The sequence below is a fragment of the Calonectris borealis genome, chromosome 21 (genome assembly GCF_964195595.1).
Source record: "Calonectris borealis chromosome 21, bCalBor7.hap1.2, whole genome shotgun sequence".
NCBI classification, from domain to species: domain Eukaryota; kingdom Metazoa; phylum Chordata; class Aves; order Procellariiformes; family Procellariidae; genus Calonectris; species Calonectris borealis.
Window position 1 is genome coordinate 11,253,070 of NC_134332.1, and position 12,426 is coordinate 11,265,495.

Below are 12,426 nucleotides of genomic sequence, written 5' to 3' on the forward strand. Positions count from 1 at the left end.
GACAGAGGCAAAAGGAAAAGAAATAGCAGAAAGATAGGAAAGAAAACACAACCCTACTTGCGAAATGGCTCATTAAGGAAGGCAAAGTGACAGTTAAGTAATTCTTCTTCCCAGGCTCTGTCACAAAGGGAGAGATTAAACCAACCAACCACACAAATTTTGAAATGCTTTGGATAGCCATTCTCTTCTTTCCTCTTCTCTGATAATTTACTATTCTTTTCATTCTTCAGGTATCTGAAACAAACACACCTCTTTTCCATTTCATTCAATTACCAGACCTGGATGTATTTTTGCTTATTTTAGTAGGGAGAACATAGAACACTTGGAAGATATAAAAGTTAAGATTTTACAAGTTTTCTATGATATTAAACTTTATAATACTTAAATTCTTTCGGTTAAATGTGGGATTGATTGTAAACATGTAATAATTATTAATAGGTCCCAGAGATTATTCTAACTCTCCTAGTTTCACTTACTTTTCAAAACAATATTGTAATAGTTATTCTGAGATAAGTATGAAGTCTTACTCTCTTTCATTTTTCTGCCCTGTATTGACAGACCATTCTTACATGATTTTATGTACATAATTTCAGCCTTCCACAGTATTTACAATTCCATGAAGCAGTTTTAATCTCAAACACAAAGCAGGTCATGGTCATACACTGAGAGACTAGTTGATACCATACAAAATGAAAATGGAAGCTTGTATTTTAGAAAGGATTGCTCAAGTACTTAGTCCATAGCACTAGAAAACAAAATTGGTTAAACCATCTTATGCTTGTCATTCATAAAGGAAAGCAATCAATACCCATTTACAGAGCAAACAGAATGAAAACTTAACATTTTCTTTTATAATGAAAATCACAATCTTATTGACTGATAAACCTTGAAATGCATAACACAAAACTTTGAACTAAATCAAGCTGTGTGCTTGTTTTGATGTCCAGCCATTTTTAGAAAAGAGTACTCTACAGCATGCAGTAGCTTTCATCTCTCAGACCCTTGATGAAGCCTAAGTAGCATTAAGACTGCACCTTATCAAATAAAACTGCAAAAATGTGGATTGTCAATGTATTTTAGCCCACTCCTTCGGTCCATCCAGAGAAGGTCACTGGAAAGTCCATTTGACAGTATAATTTATCTTTTTTTTTTTCCTGTCAAGTAAATTATGAAAAAGGGACTTCACTACGGCAGAAATGTTTGTACATTTATGTACCAAACAACCCCAAGAATTCCTCTATCCAAAAAAGCCTTTTTCATTTGAACATTAGAGGCCAACAGAAGTTCAGCAAAATCATTGCACAGAACCACAGAATTGAGTCAAGGTCGCATACCTGAGGTTGGAAGGGGGACCTAAAGATCATCATATCATTTCCTATATATGACTGTCATTTTTAAAAAAGTACTGTGAATAGAATTATTCTGCATTTTACTTACAGTGCTCAGCTTACTACAACAAATGAGGATGCGGCGTTCATACAGCATACTGGCATAGAGATGCAGCATGTTGTTGACATCAACTGCTACAAAATACTCTGTCAGATTTCTCTGGGAAGAGAGAAAATAATTTTTGATTCATGATATTACAAAAACAAGTGTCCTTAACAAAAAAAAAACACCACACCACAGATTTCATCCTCCTATTACACTACATCCAGTACGTGGCTTAACGAAAGAAAGCAGTTATGTCATCTTATGTCAGAGTACATTTTATTGCAGTATCTTTCCCCTAACTTTTGGGGAGCTAGGTATTGGCATAATAACATTGATGATGTTTCACATACAGCTTCTTAAATATAAGATACTTCTCTGAGAAAAAATATGTTCTGTCACTTTTATGGAAACATCAAAGTTGCCTGATAAAGTACTAAAAAAAAAAAAAAAAAAAAATCACACAACCCAACAATAAAAACAGGTTTTTTTAATGGACAATTTGCATATGACAAATTCAAATGTAAGCTCAGCCTATGCCAGAACAATTCTGATAATTAGAAATACACATGGGCATTTAACGCACAAGCTAAAAACAGTTACACAAGTTGTCTGAACTGCTCACTTCATGCACTCAGACACGTTTCCCCTTGGTGGAAGACAGAAAGCATTTCCTTGAGGGGCTGGGGAAACTGAGGAAGGAGACAGAGAATCATCTATCTCTGAAAATTTCAGTGGATGCCCATCTCTGATGAAAAGGCAGGATTCAAGCATCCAATTTTACTTGAGTGATCAGTATCTTTACATAGTATAAAGAAAATTAATTGCAGTAGAATATTGTAAGCAAAGCACATTTGCAATCTGCCTTTGAAGTACAGACAGAAAGACCAAGACACGAGCAAGTAACACCACTGAAACTTTACATATACGCTTCCTAGGCAACACAGGTTTCTTCCTTGCTTTTGCTGCTCAGAATATTAAAAAGTACCTATGTAAAAATTATTATAAATAACTGAAATTCAAAAAAGAAAGCAGAGCAAGCTGCACAAGAGGCTATAGCCACTTCATCCCCCACATCATCCCATCAGCCAGCAACATTATCCATTCATCATTACCAATGTAATTGCCCTGTGCACATGCTGTAGTGGCATGAATCATGCATCATTTACTAAATAATTAAGATGTCTTCTAATAAACAGCAGAATGTGATTCTAAGATCTTTACTATCAAAACTAGAAAGGTAGGTAGGTAACTTGATCAAAATGCATTATGTTATGAGGGGCTTTTACAGTGCAAGGCAAACAAAAAAGGATTTTTGTTTGAAGAGGATATTTTCACTTCTTAAAACACAAAAATTTTAAAAAAGGGGGGTGGTGGAAGAAAAGGTAATACACCCGAAAATGCTGAATTAGGGAACTTGTTTCCAAATAGCTTCTTACAGATATGAAAGGGTTCCTATATGATAAAGACAGTCTTATACAAAAAGCACATGTGAGAGCAAAATTAGATTAGTCATGAATTCAAGTGCAATCTTAATCATCGTTAAATAAAAAAGTGCAGAAAAGCAAAAAGCAAATATGATTTAGAAACTTAAAGAAGCTCAACAAAGCCTATTAGCACTTTTGACAGATCCAAAGATAACTCTAAAACCACCAATACTTGGCCTGAGAAGGCTGCCAAGATGCTTCATACTGTGCAAAAATATGTTCCACAGCTTGCCATCCAAACACAAAGAACTAAAGAAAAATTAAGCTTTGTATTTGGAAGACTTTTGTACCAGTATTTAGATAGATAAAAACTAAGCTCATTATGCTTAGCTTCAAAGATGTTAATATAAAACAATCATTCAGGTCTTTGTTACAGAAAAGCTATAGCCACAGACAGGTATATTCAAAGAAGAAGAAAAAAAAAGCCAACACATTTTGCCAAAAACCTATTAAACTATCATGTACTTTTTCTATATTTCTCATCCCATCTGTGCTGATTAGCATGATATTTTTGTCTAAACATAAGCTGTCTTCTCTACAGCTCTTCTTCCCCCTCTCACCCATCTTTCCACGACGCCAAAACACAGTGCATGACGACACAATTACTGCAAATAGTGTGAATTAAAAAAATTTTTAAGTAGCGCTGAACGTCCTTTGATGCCACCCAAATTAGGGGCATGGCAAAAGAGCCCATAATCCCTATATTCTGCCTGAAGATGTAGATATGCATGTGCATGGATGTGTTTATAAGGCTGTAACAGTATCCGCTAGCGAGAGGAAAATAGACACGGGGACTTGATTTGCAATTATTCTTTCATCCAGTGTATTCTAGCGAAATACTGGCTTTGACACACAAATGTACCTTCACATGGAAAGATTTATAAGGTTTTAATCTTCTCTGCTCTCAGAAATTTGCCAATGACACCTGCGAAGCATGTGGGCTGTATGGTAATGTATTGATACTAAGGAAATTCACGTGTTAGCTCTAAGTTTTATTTATGAGAAAGCTGTCATCTTTGAAGATGAAATTGGGACTTACACATGTATTTTGAAAGACTTGTCTCGTAAGTGACAAAACCATGAATGAGTTAAATAAATACAAATGAAAGCTTTCCAATTTGCAGTATAATTGTTGTGTATTTTGTTTTCTAGGATTTAAAGCTTTCTTGGGAGAGTAAAAAGTGGGATTTTCAAAATAAAATATGGGAACAGGTATCCCCACTCCTCTCAAAACTCAGTAAGAGTGCTACAAAATTCCCTTATGCTCCTTTGAAAGTTCACTCCTAGATCAATCATCTATTTGATCATATGCTATCTAATATCAGTCAATGCACATGCACACTGACTTTTGAGATTAAAAAAAAAAAAAAATCATGTACTTCTCTTCCTCCATCATCTAATGAAGAATTTCTCACTGGAGGAACAAAGCAAAGAGCTCTCTCCTTGCAAAGAGTGAAGCTCAAACATAGCAACATGGATTATAGTTCACTTAATTTACTCTGCTCTTCATCGGCTTCATTTACAAGACTTCAGTAAATTTCCTGAATTAGATCAATCGAATCGAGTCAGGTTTCCTTCTCCATCCTCCTGTTGGAAAGCCCTCATCTTATTTAGAAGTTTTTCTTTGAAATATCACACATGCAAAATCTAACATGGGTTGGGTAATCTGATATGCAGCTAACTCTCTTATAATGCCATGCTGTTTTTTGGGAGAACAAAATAATGAAGACAATACACTTTATCAAATGCTGTAAATACGGAAATAAAAATGGGGGGGGCGTATTTTAAGAAAAACATGTAGCAAAAGACATACGTTATAATGAATGAAAAATCAGGCATTTTGAAATGCAGGACTGAATGATACAAAAATACACCAGAACATCACCACCAAGAAAATGTCATCATTTCAGACTGCTAACTTACCTGATATTTCTGAAACACAACAGATACGACTAGGAAATATACAGTCTTGCACTGTATTTCCTGCAACAAACCCAATTTATTTCTGAAGTCACAATGCATTTACAAATGTTTCATGTAACTTAAATCTTCTGGAAAAGTGAATGCTTAGCTGTTACATAAAAGTGTCCATGCTAAATGTTTTCGTGACTCATTAAACATATTGATCTGACACAAAGTCAGATAATTCCAAGAAGTTTGTTAACATTCCAGATAGAGTGCTATGCAGCTCTCCATTAATCATTACATACAACTTCAAAGTTTGGCACTACTAAAACTTTTGCTAATATGAGTTTTAAAGTGTAATTATTGACAAGATATGTAGCATTTTGAATAAATCGGGCCAATTGATTAAAATCCATGAAGATTTATGCTCATTTAATGTCCTTGTATTGTTCCCTAATATGCTCCGATTCTACACGGAAGTTGCATTAACAGACAGATAAAATCCTCTGAAGAAATTCCACAATACTCATTAGAAAAAAATAAACAAAAGAAATGCCTGAGAAATAGAAGACAGTCAACTACAACAACCGTGAGACCAATGGATTTTATTTTTAATATTGTTCTTTCTTACAATGAGCCCTAGCTATTTAAATTTGGGTGTATATATATATGTGGGCATACATATTTTCCCAGAGGTGCCCTGGTTCACCCCAGACACTGCAAAGAGTCCATCCTTCACAGTGACATCACTGCACAGGACACCTACATCGGAACAGCCACATTCCCTCTGAGCCACATCAGCACCACTCAATGATTCAAAGAGGATGCTTTTTAGCATCACATGGCACTCCCTCCCATGAAGGCTGAGCGTTCAGCTTTCAAAGGGTTTCCAACTCCTTCTGGCCCAAGGCCTCTGCTTTTATAACAGCCTTTGATTCATGAGCATTCATCATGTCTCCTGCTCAGATCTTTTGGGAAGCTGACTCATACCTTTGCATATGAAGCGAACAACGCCAGCAGACATAACCAATAGAGCATAAATACAGCTATACTTCCTGAAGCCTTTACTATGTAGTGTGTAATAATAGCTGGTCCATATCAGTTAAAGCAGGCCCAAGGCAGGTGATCTACTTTCAATCCCTGCCACTGGTTTCTTACCATTACTACCTCATTTCTCTCTGCCCTCCAATTTGCCAGCCTGTAAAATGGAAATAAACTTCTTTCCTTGCTCTCCAGGTGATTTTTATTATCAAACAAAAACTGTTAAAATTGTTAAAGTTTGAGATGATTAGCATAAAAGAGATTAACTATAAACAATTAACTTCATGTCTGGATTAGGACAGAACACATTCCAGATTGATAGCTAGTTTAGATTCAGGAACGGACTCTCGAATTACTCCTAATGTATCGTATTTCTACAAAAATAAAGCACCTCAGAGGAACAAGCACATCTATTAAATTTACTGACAGGATACGTGTCAGCATGAAAAGTCTACAACACAGAAAAGCTAGCAACTACGTTTTTAAACAGAAACAAAAAGCCCCAAATGTTAGCGGCTATACAAGTCATCCACAAACAAGATTAAATGTCTTGATGATTCCCTTTTCTTTCATGCCATAAATTGAGGTATATGGCGCTAAGGCAAACTGCAAAATGTTCAAGAAAGAAAACTGAGATGTCAGGCATAGAAATTTGGCTAAGAGACATAGCAGGAGCATATTAAAGAGTACTTAAGAGAAGCAACTGCCAGCATTGTCTTCCCACAGACCTATCGTCTGGCTAGAAATCTGAGGGATGCTGAAAGACATACAAGACAACTTCGTGAGGCTTAAAAAGTCTCTGAAAAAGTGGCCTAAAGAAACCAGGTATGCTTGACATTTTCAGAAAGCCATCTAACAAACGGATCATTTTTACTGGTCTCTTATGTCATTCTTTCAGAAGGGTCTCACTGTATGATTAGCAGATATGCTTTTTTCTACCCATATCAGTCTGTCCATTTGTACTTTACCTTTAATACATTTCAGCTTTTAATCACAAATACAGATTGTCAACTCTTGAATGCTATTGTGTAAATATGATACAGAAGGAAGATATTATCACAAAGAAAAGAATGACTGACTGAGCAACTACAGCTAATAATATACCTTTACAGCAAAGAGCCTGAATACAAAATGTTTTAAGTAAGGATATATGATATCTGAATTCTGACAGCATCTTAAAGAACACGGCAAGTTAATACCAAAGTGGTATTTGACCTTTCTTAATACTAGCGATACAGATGTTTGAAACACCGAACTCTCACTGAAGATACTGAGTATCAAGATTATATCCTTGGCTTGACTAATAAGTAGCCATAACACTTTAATACATAAAAACAACATATTGTATTGAAACTTTTCAAATAAAATTAATTTCAAACCCGTATGTTATCTCTGCAGCAGGTCCCAACAATTACTTCCCAAGTTTAGTTTTTAGTTTCAGTTTCATGTTGTACTCAAAGTCTCATACCTCAAGAAAACCAACAAAACTATGTAAACAATGTGAGGTCAGCAAGGGGAGAACGAAACATCAATCTGGATGCAGAAGAAAAAAATTGCTTCTTTAGTTGTGAAGTTATTAAGTTTCTTTTAAAACAGCACTTCTTTGGAACTTATGAGAGGAAAATAGACCCTGATTCAAGTTAGCTATAAAGGTGGAATACCTCAACAGATTCTTCTCTTTTTTTTAATATAAATTAAAGTCTGGTAAAGTGGATGAAATGCATTTCTATTGTAATCCTGCATTTTTATGTAAAGGATGACTCTTGCACTCAATCAAATGGCAATCACAAAACTGCCTTGAGATTACTTTGAAGAATTTTTCATAGGCTGATTGTAGTGAGCGAATTTTCACACAAATTAACTCCAACATTGTTCTTTGAAACGCCACCATACTGTTACATACAGTTACCAAATCACTGTTTTTTCCCAATTTTGAGTGGGCTAGAACTATAGACGTGTATTTTAAATTTCCTCACTTACTAGAACCAAGAAATGTTGGAATGTTAACAGTAAGTAACAACAGAGTGGTGATAATAATAAAAGCTTTATATTTTTAAAATAAATATCTTGACTTACAGCCTAAGATAATTATGCTGTTGATTTTCTGTTCATTTGGTATATTTTCTTAATTAAAATGGCAAACATTAAATTCTACTGTTATGTTGTACTTCAAAAGGCCTATTACTCATGTACTTCTGCAGTTAGCAACACAATGTTTTCCACTCAACACTTATTATAAATTAACCACCCAAAGTTTACTTCAACATCTAGCAATATTTTACAGAATATAATCTATTACTATGCCAAACAGAGGTAACAATTGTTATCTATTTTGCTGCTGACATTAAACAGAAATGGTAAAGTGCACGGTCCTCCAGAGTACTCACATTTTCAGGTATACTAGGAAGCTCTCTGATGTCAGGCACAGTAAAGTAAGAGTGCTAAAAAAAGAGCAAATATTGATTATTGCAAAATTGTCAAAAGCCATCTAAATTTATTGCTTGGTATTAGTAACAGCAGTAGCAGCAGTTGCTCAGCTAAGTAAAAATGACAGAACATTTGTTACCAACCACCAGTATGACTTCTTTGTCATGGATTTCAAAAGCTGGATTCTCAGATGACACAAGCAATATGAAATGCATTAAGATAGAAAGTATCAAATGCTCCTGAAAGTTGTATTACATTTTTTTTGTTCTTCAGAGACGCTGATACAGACAGACTCACACAATGTATGACATATGCCAAGGAAACTCCAAGGCAGTCTATAATTCAAGCCATCTTTCCACAGCCCACTGTAGCTTGCATGACGGACTACAGGAAACAGCAGCAAGCAGGTCCTTTTCTGACTTACAGCATCAGTAAGTTTCATTCAAGAGAATGGTGAAGTTATGAAAATTTACTGAGAAATGCTTCCTAAAGTTTTATGCCTGCTTACCTGAAAAATATTACTAACGTTCTCGGTCACTTTTATACACCTTAAAAAACACATTTTGAAAGACTATATTGGTCTCGAAATTTCATAATCCATTATATTGTTACTTTTTTTAATTGTCTGCATTCCAAGAGACCAGGTTCACTCTAGCTCCCAATCTGACCATGCATGACTTGCATGATTCTTGGTTAGGGCTTTGGGAAAGGAAAGGAGAGAGAATGCAACTAAACTGCTTTTGTAAATCAGTGTTGTATACAATTTATATTATTTTTAAGATTTTCACAATTTGTCTTAGCGCTACTTATTAATTACTTGCTGAAGCTTTAAAGGCTGTTATATTCTTGGCATAGTTCCACAATTGGCACAATTTTCTTGTATATGTATCTCAGACATTTCAGTGCTTCATGAACAGTCTATGACCCGAAATAGCAAGCGGGTATAACAGCTACACTGAATACAGACACGAAATGTATAAACACAAATTTTTGCTTTTTGATATATCACTGTTTTAGTTTGCTTGAAAAGATGCAATGCAAAGACACAGGAATAGTATACGCAACTATATCACACACAGGAGCCTCACCCCGACCCCAAAATAGGCTTGTAAACAGCCAAAATAAAATGTGTAAAGACACCACAGCTAACAGTCCCTTGGCTGCTTTTTTATATCCTTTCTTGCTTCATCGCCCATGAAATGTCCGAGACAAGAGGAGACGGCAGCATTCCTTAAAACCACCGGTATGAAAAAGCTGAAACATCCCAACTGATCATTGCCTTTTGAGACAGCTCGTCCCCTTAAACAGAAATGCTGTTCATAAAAGAGCTAGCCTCAAGAGGACTGGGACACTTCTACTGCCAGCTGGTGACCTAGCAAGGCCAAACAACTGTTACCTGTCGACTGACATTACAGGGTGAAGTGATGAGAGTAAGCTGCTTGTTGCCAAAAAGTACTTTAGAAGGAGTAAAGGAAATGAGAGGGAGAAGAGAACTGTGGCTGCACACACGACTAGTTTCCATGTGAACTCTAAATGACTAATTGGCAACTGCAGCAATGTGCATCTTAAGTATTTTTTCACTACAGCCTGGAACACAAGGTTGTTCTGCAAAAATTAATTTGAAGACAAAAACCCCAAAAGACTAAATTCAAAATACAATCCCATCAATAAAATCCCACATCTATTCTTTCAGTGTTCTTTGATTCATTTTCTCACCAGATATAAAAATGAAATAAATCCTTTTTTGTGCGAGTATTTTCTTGGGGGAAGGAAGAGGAGAAGGAATCAGAAAATGTGATAAACAGTTAATACTCAAAATGCTGCTATGACAGGTACGTGACTGTTTGCTTTCCAGTCTTTCCCCCTTGCATACTTGCAAGATCTAGGAGTTCTGCAGAAGTGTGGGCAATAAATGTCATGTTGCTGTTCTGTGACCTCTCCCAGGTCACAGACGATATGGTGAGAAATTTCCATAGGGAATATACACAATCTTCCTCCAATCAAAGAACAGCATTTCAAAGACATTTGAGGTTAGGGAAAAGGAAACAGAGGGCCCCAAATGTAAAAAGAGGAACTTTACAGCTCTGTGTCCTCACAGGAAAACAACATCTGTGTACCAAGTTCCAAAAAGGAGAATTGCTTTTGACATTCCTCTATTATGATATGTAATGAAAATTAAACACCTTAGTTTACATCTCTCCCACTTCACTTACCACTCCAAGATGAACAGAGGTTCCTGGCTCAGGGATGGTAAGTTTATGAAATGTTTCTAGGAGCTCACTCCTTTGACTATCCTGAAATAAGAAGGAGAAATAAAAAAAAGGAAAAGGCATACTAAGTAGGCATTGCTATAACAAGCTAAACTCTAAGACGGAAGGGCAATGCTTGTGGAATTGGGGGCTTAGAGAACTTGCAAGTGTAAAGAAAAATGTGAAAATAGATTTATACATTACACTATGAACAGAAATAAATGCAGTTTCCTCTGACAGCTGTGTTTTATAACGTTTTTTTTAGAATACATTTTTTTTCATATGTATTTCTACATATTTTTGCAACCTACTGAGTCACCAACCTATGCGCTACAGTTACTCAGCTCAGAGCAAGCCAGTTTTCACTGTAAGTTCTTTATAACAACTCACTAGTTTAGGGTAAAGCCAAATGTATTTAATCCATCTAGATGAAGATGTGATCCTAAGTGCTTCTACCTCAAACGCGAATGATTCTGACAAATGCAAAATACAATTATTACTACAAAGTTATAATAAATCAAAGCAGTAACCTAACTAGGAAGATTATACTTGTAATATTTTCAATACCTGAAACTAGGCTAGGTGTTGCAATCATATACGTGACTTCTCTGTATCATGAATTATCATTTATAAGCCTAGAAGCAAATGTTAATGGCTTAGTCACATTTTTTCACTGTCTGAAGATTGAATTTTACTTTGTTTTGCTCTAAAAGCAAAACAGCATCTGAAAGGCAGATGATGCTAAGCATTTTGCATCAGTAAGCTTAGTTCTATACTTACTTTACGTGACAAGTAAACTTGGATAAGACATCTGTCAAAGATTCATGAAACACTGCGATACAGGAATTGCATGGATGTGCTGAATACAGTTCAGGTAATCAGAAAGTCTGCACAGGATGGGTGACTGCAGGGAAACCATTAACTTGTGTTGGATCCGCAGTCACATTCTTGGACTTTATCTTTTCCCAAAAATAATTTAAAAGCATATTTATTTTTCGAAGGCACAGCAAGCTTTCAGCTTGGCTGAATATGATCTTCTATATTACTGCATCATACAGATTAATAATTCACATGGTCATCTCTGATACAAGCACTTCTTAAAACAGCTTATTTAATCCTCTCTCTCTCATTTGATATTGGGGCAGAGAAAAGAAGGGTTAGTACTTTAGAATAATACCTGTCCTTTTGCTGAATAATCTGCCAAGACATTGAGCAGCTTATAAAAGACTTCAAACCATGGGAGGTAACTAAAAAAAAAAAAAGAAAGAAAAAGCATACATTTAACTTGCTAAATCTCAGTTAATCCAAGATTGCTGGCCTTTACTATATAGGTGCATCCTAACAACAGCCTCCACTGGACATGACACTTTACAAATATCTGTCAGGAAAGCCACATCAGACTTTCCATTTGAAGGAGAACACTGCCAGAAGGTTGAAGCATCCCTTCCCTTTGAGGACTGAGCTTCAGTATTTACTCTTCCCCAGCGTTTCCAGCCACTCGTGGGCACTAAACATCAAACGTAGCACCAGCTGTAAACAAACTCGGGTATCAGGCAGGGCAGGGCTGGGAGCTCACCTTCCTTCTCACCCTGCACATAACAAACATACAATCCAATGGAAGTTTTAACCAGCAAGATAAATGTACACTAATGTATCTATGTTCATGCATGGTGGAACATTTTTAATTGTAATTATTTCCTAAGTATATGTTAAATATCTAGTCTTCTGTACAGCTGCTGAGCGTCCTAGTAAACTGCAAACAGACAGTTGTTTTGGTTTTGAATCCTGATACAACTGGATTTTTTAAAATTGCATAACCAGTATCTTTTAACTGTTGTCAAACCTTATTCCACATCCTGTATCATTGTATTTAGCCCAGCCCCTCG

At 35.9% G+C, this 12,426-nt stretch overlaps 1 protein-coding gene across 8 annotated transcripts in view; it reads right to left on the reverse strand.

Annotated features, from left to right (window-relative positions):
* DENND1A (DENN domain containing 1A) overlaps positions 1-12,426 on the reverse strand; it is a 221,909-nt gene that overhangs the window by 117,253 nt on the left and 92,230 nt on the right. For 6 of the 8 annotated variants that reach the window (XM_075170832.1, XM_075170829.1, XM_075170834.1 and 3 more), the window contains exons 6-9: positions 11,718-11,787; positions 10,505-10,585; positions 8,252-8,305; positions 1,438-1,548 (exon numbers count right to left, since the gene is read on the reverse strand). In XM_075170832.1, coding sequence (XP_075026933.1) covers positions 1,438-1,548; positions 8,252-8,305; positions 10,505-10,585; positions 11,718-11,787 — 316 coding nt within the window. The remainder of the gene's footprint in view (positions 1-1,437; positions 1,549-8,251; positions 8,306-10,504; positions 10,586-11,717; positions 11,788-12,426) is intronic. The other 2 variants (XM_075170831.1, XM_075170830.1) reach the window with 1 other exon arrangement.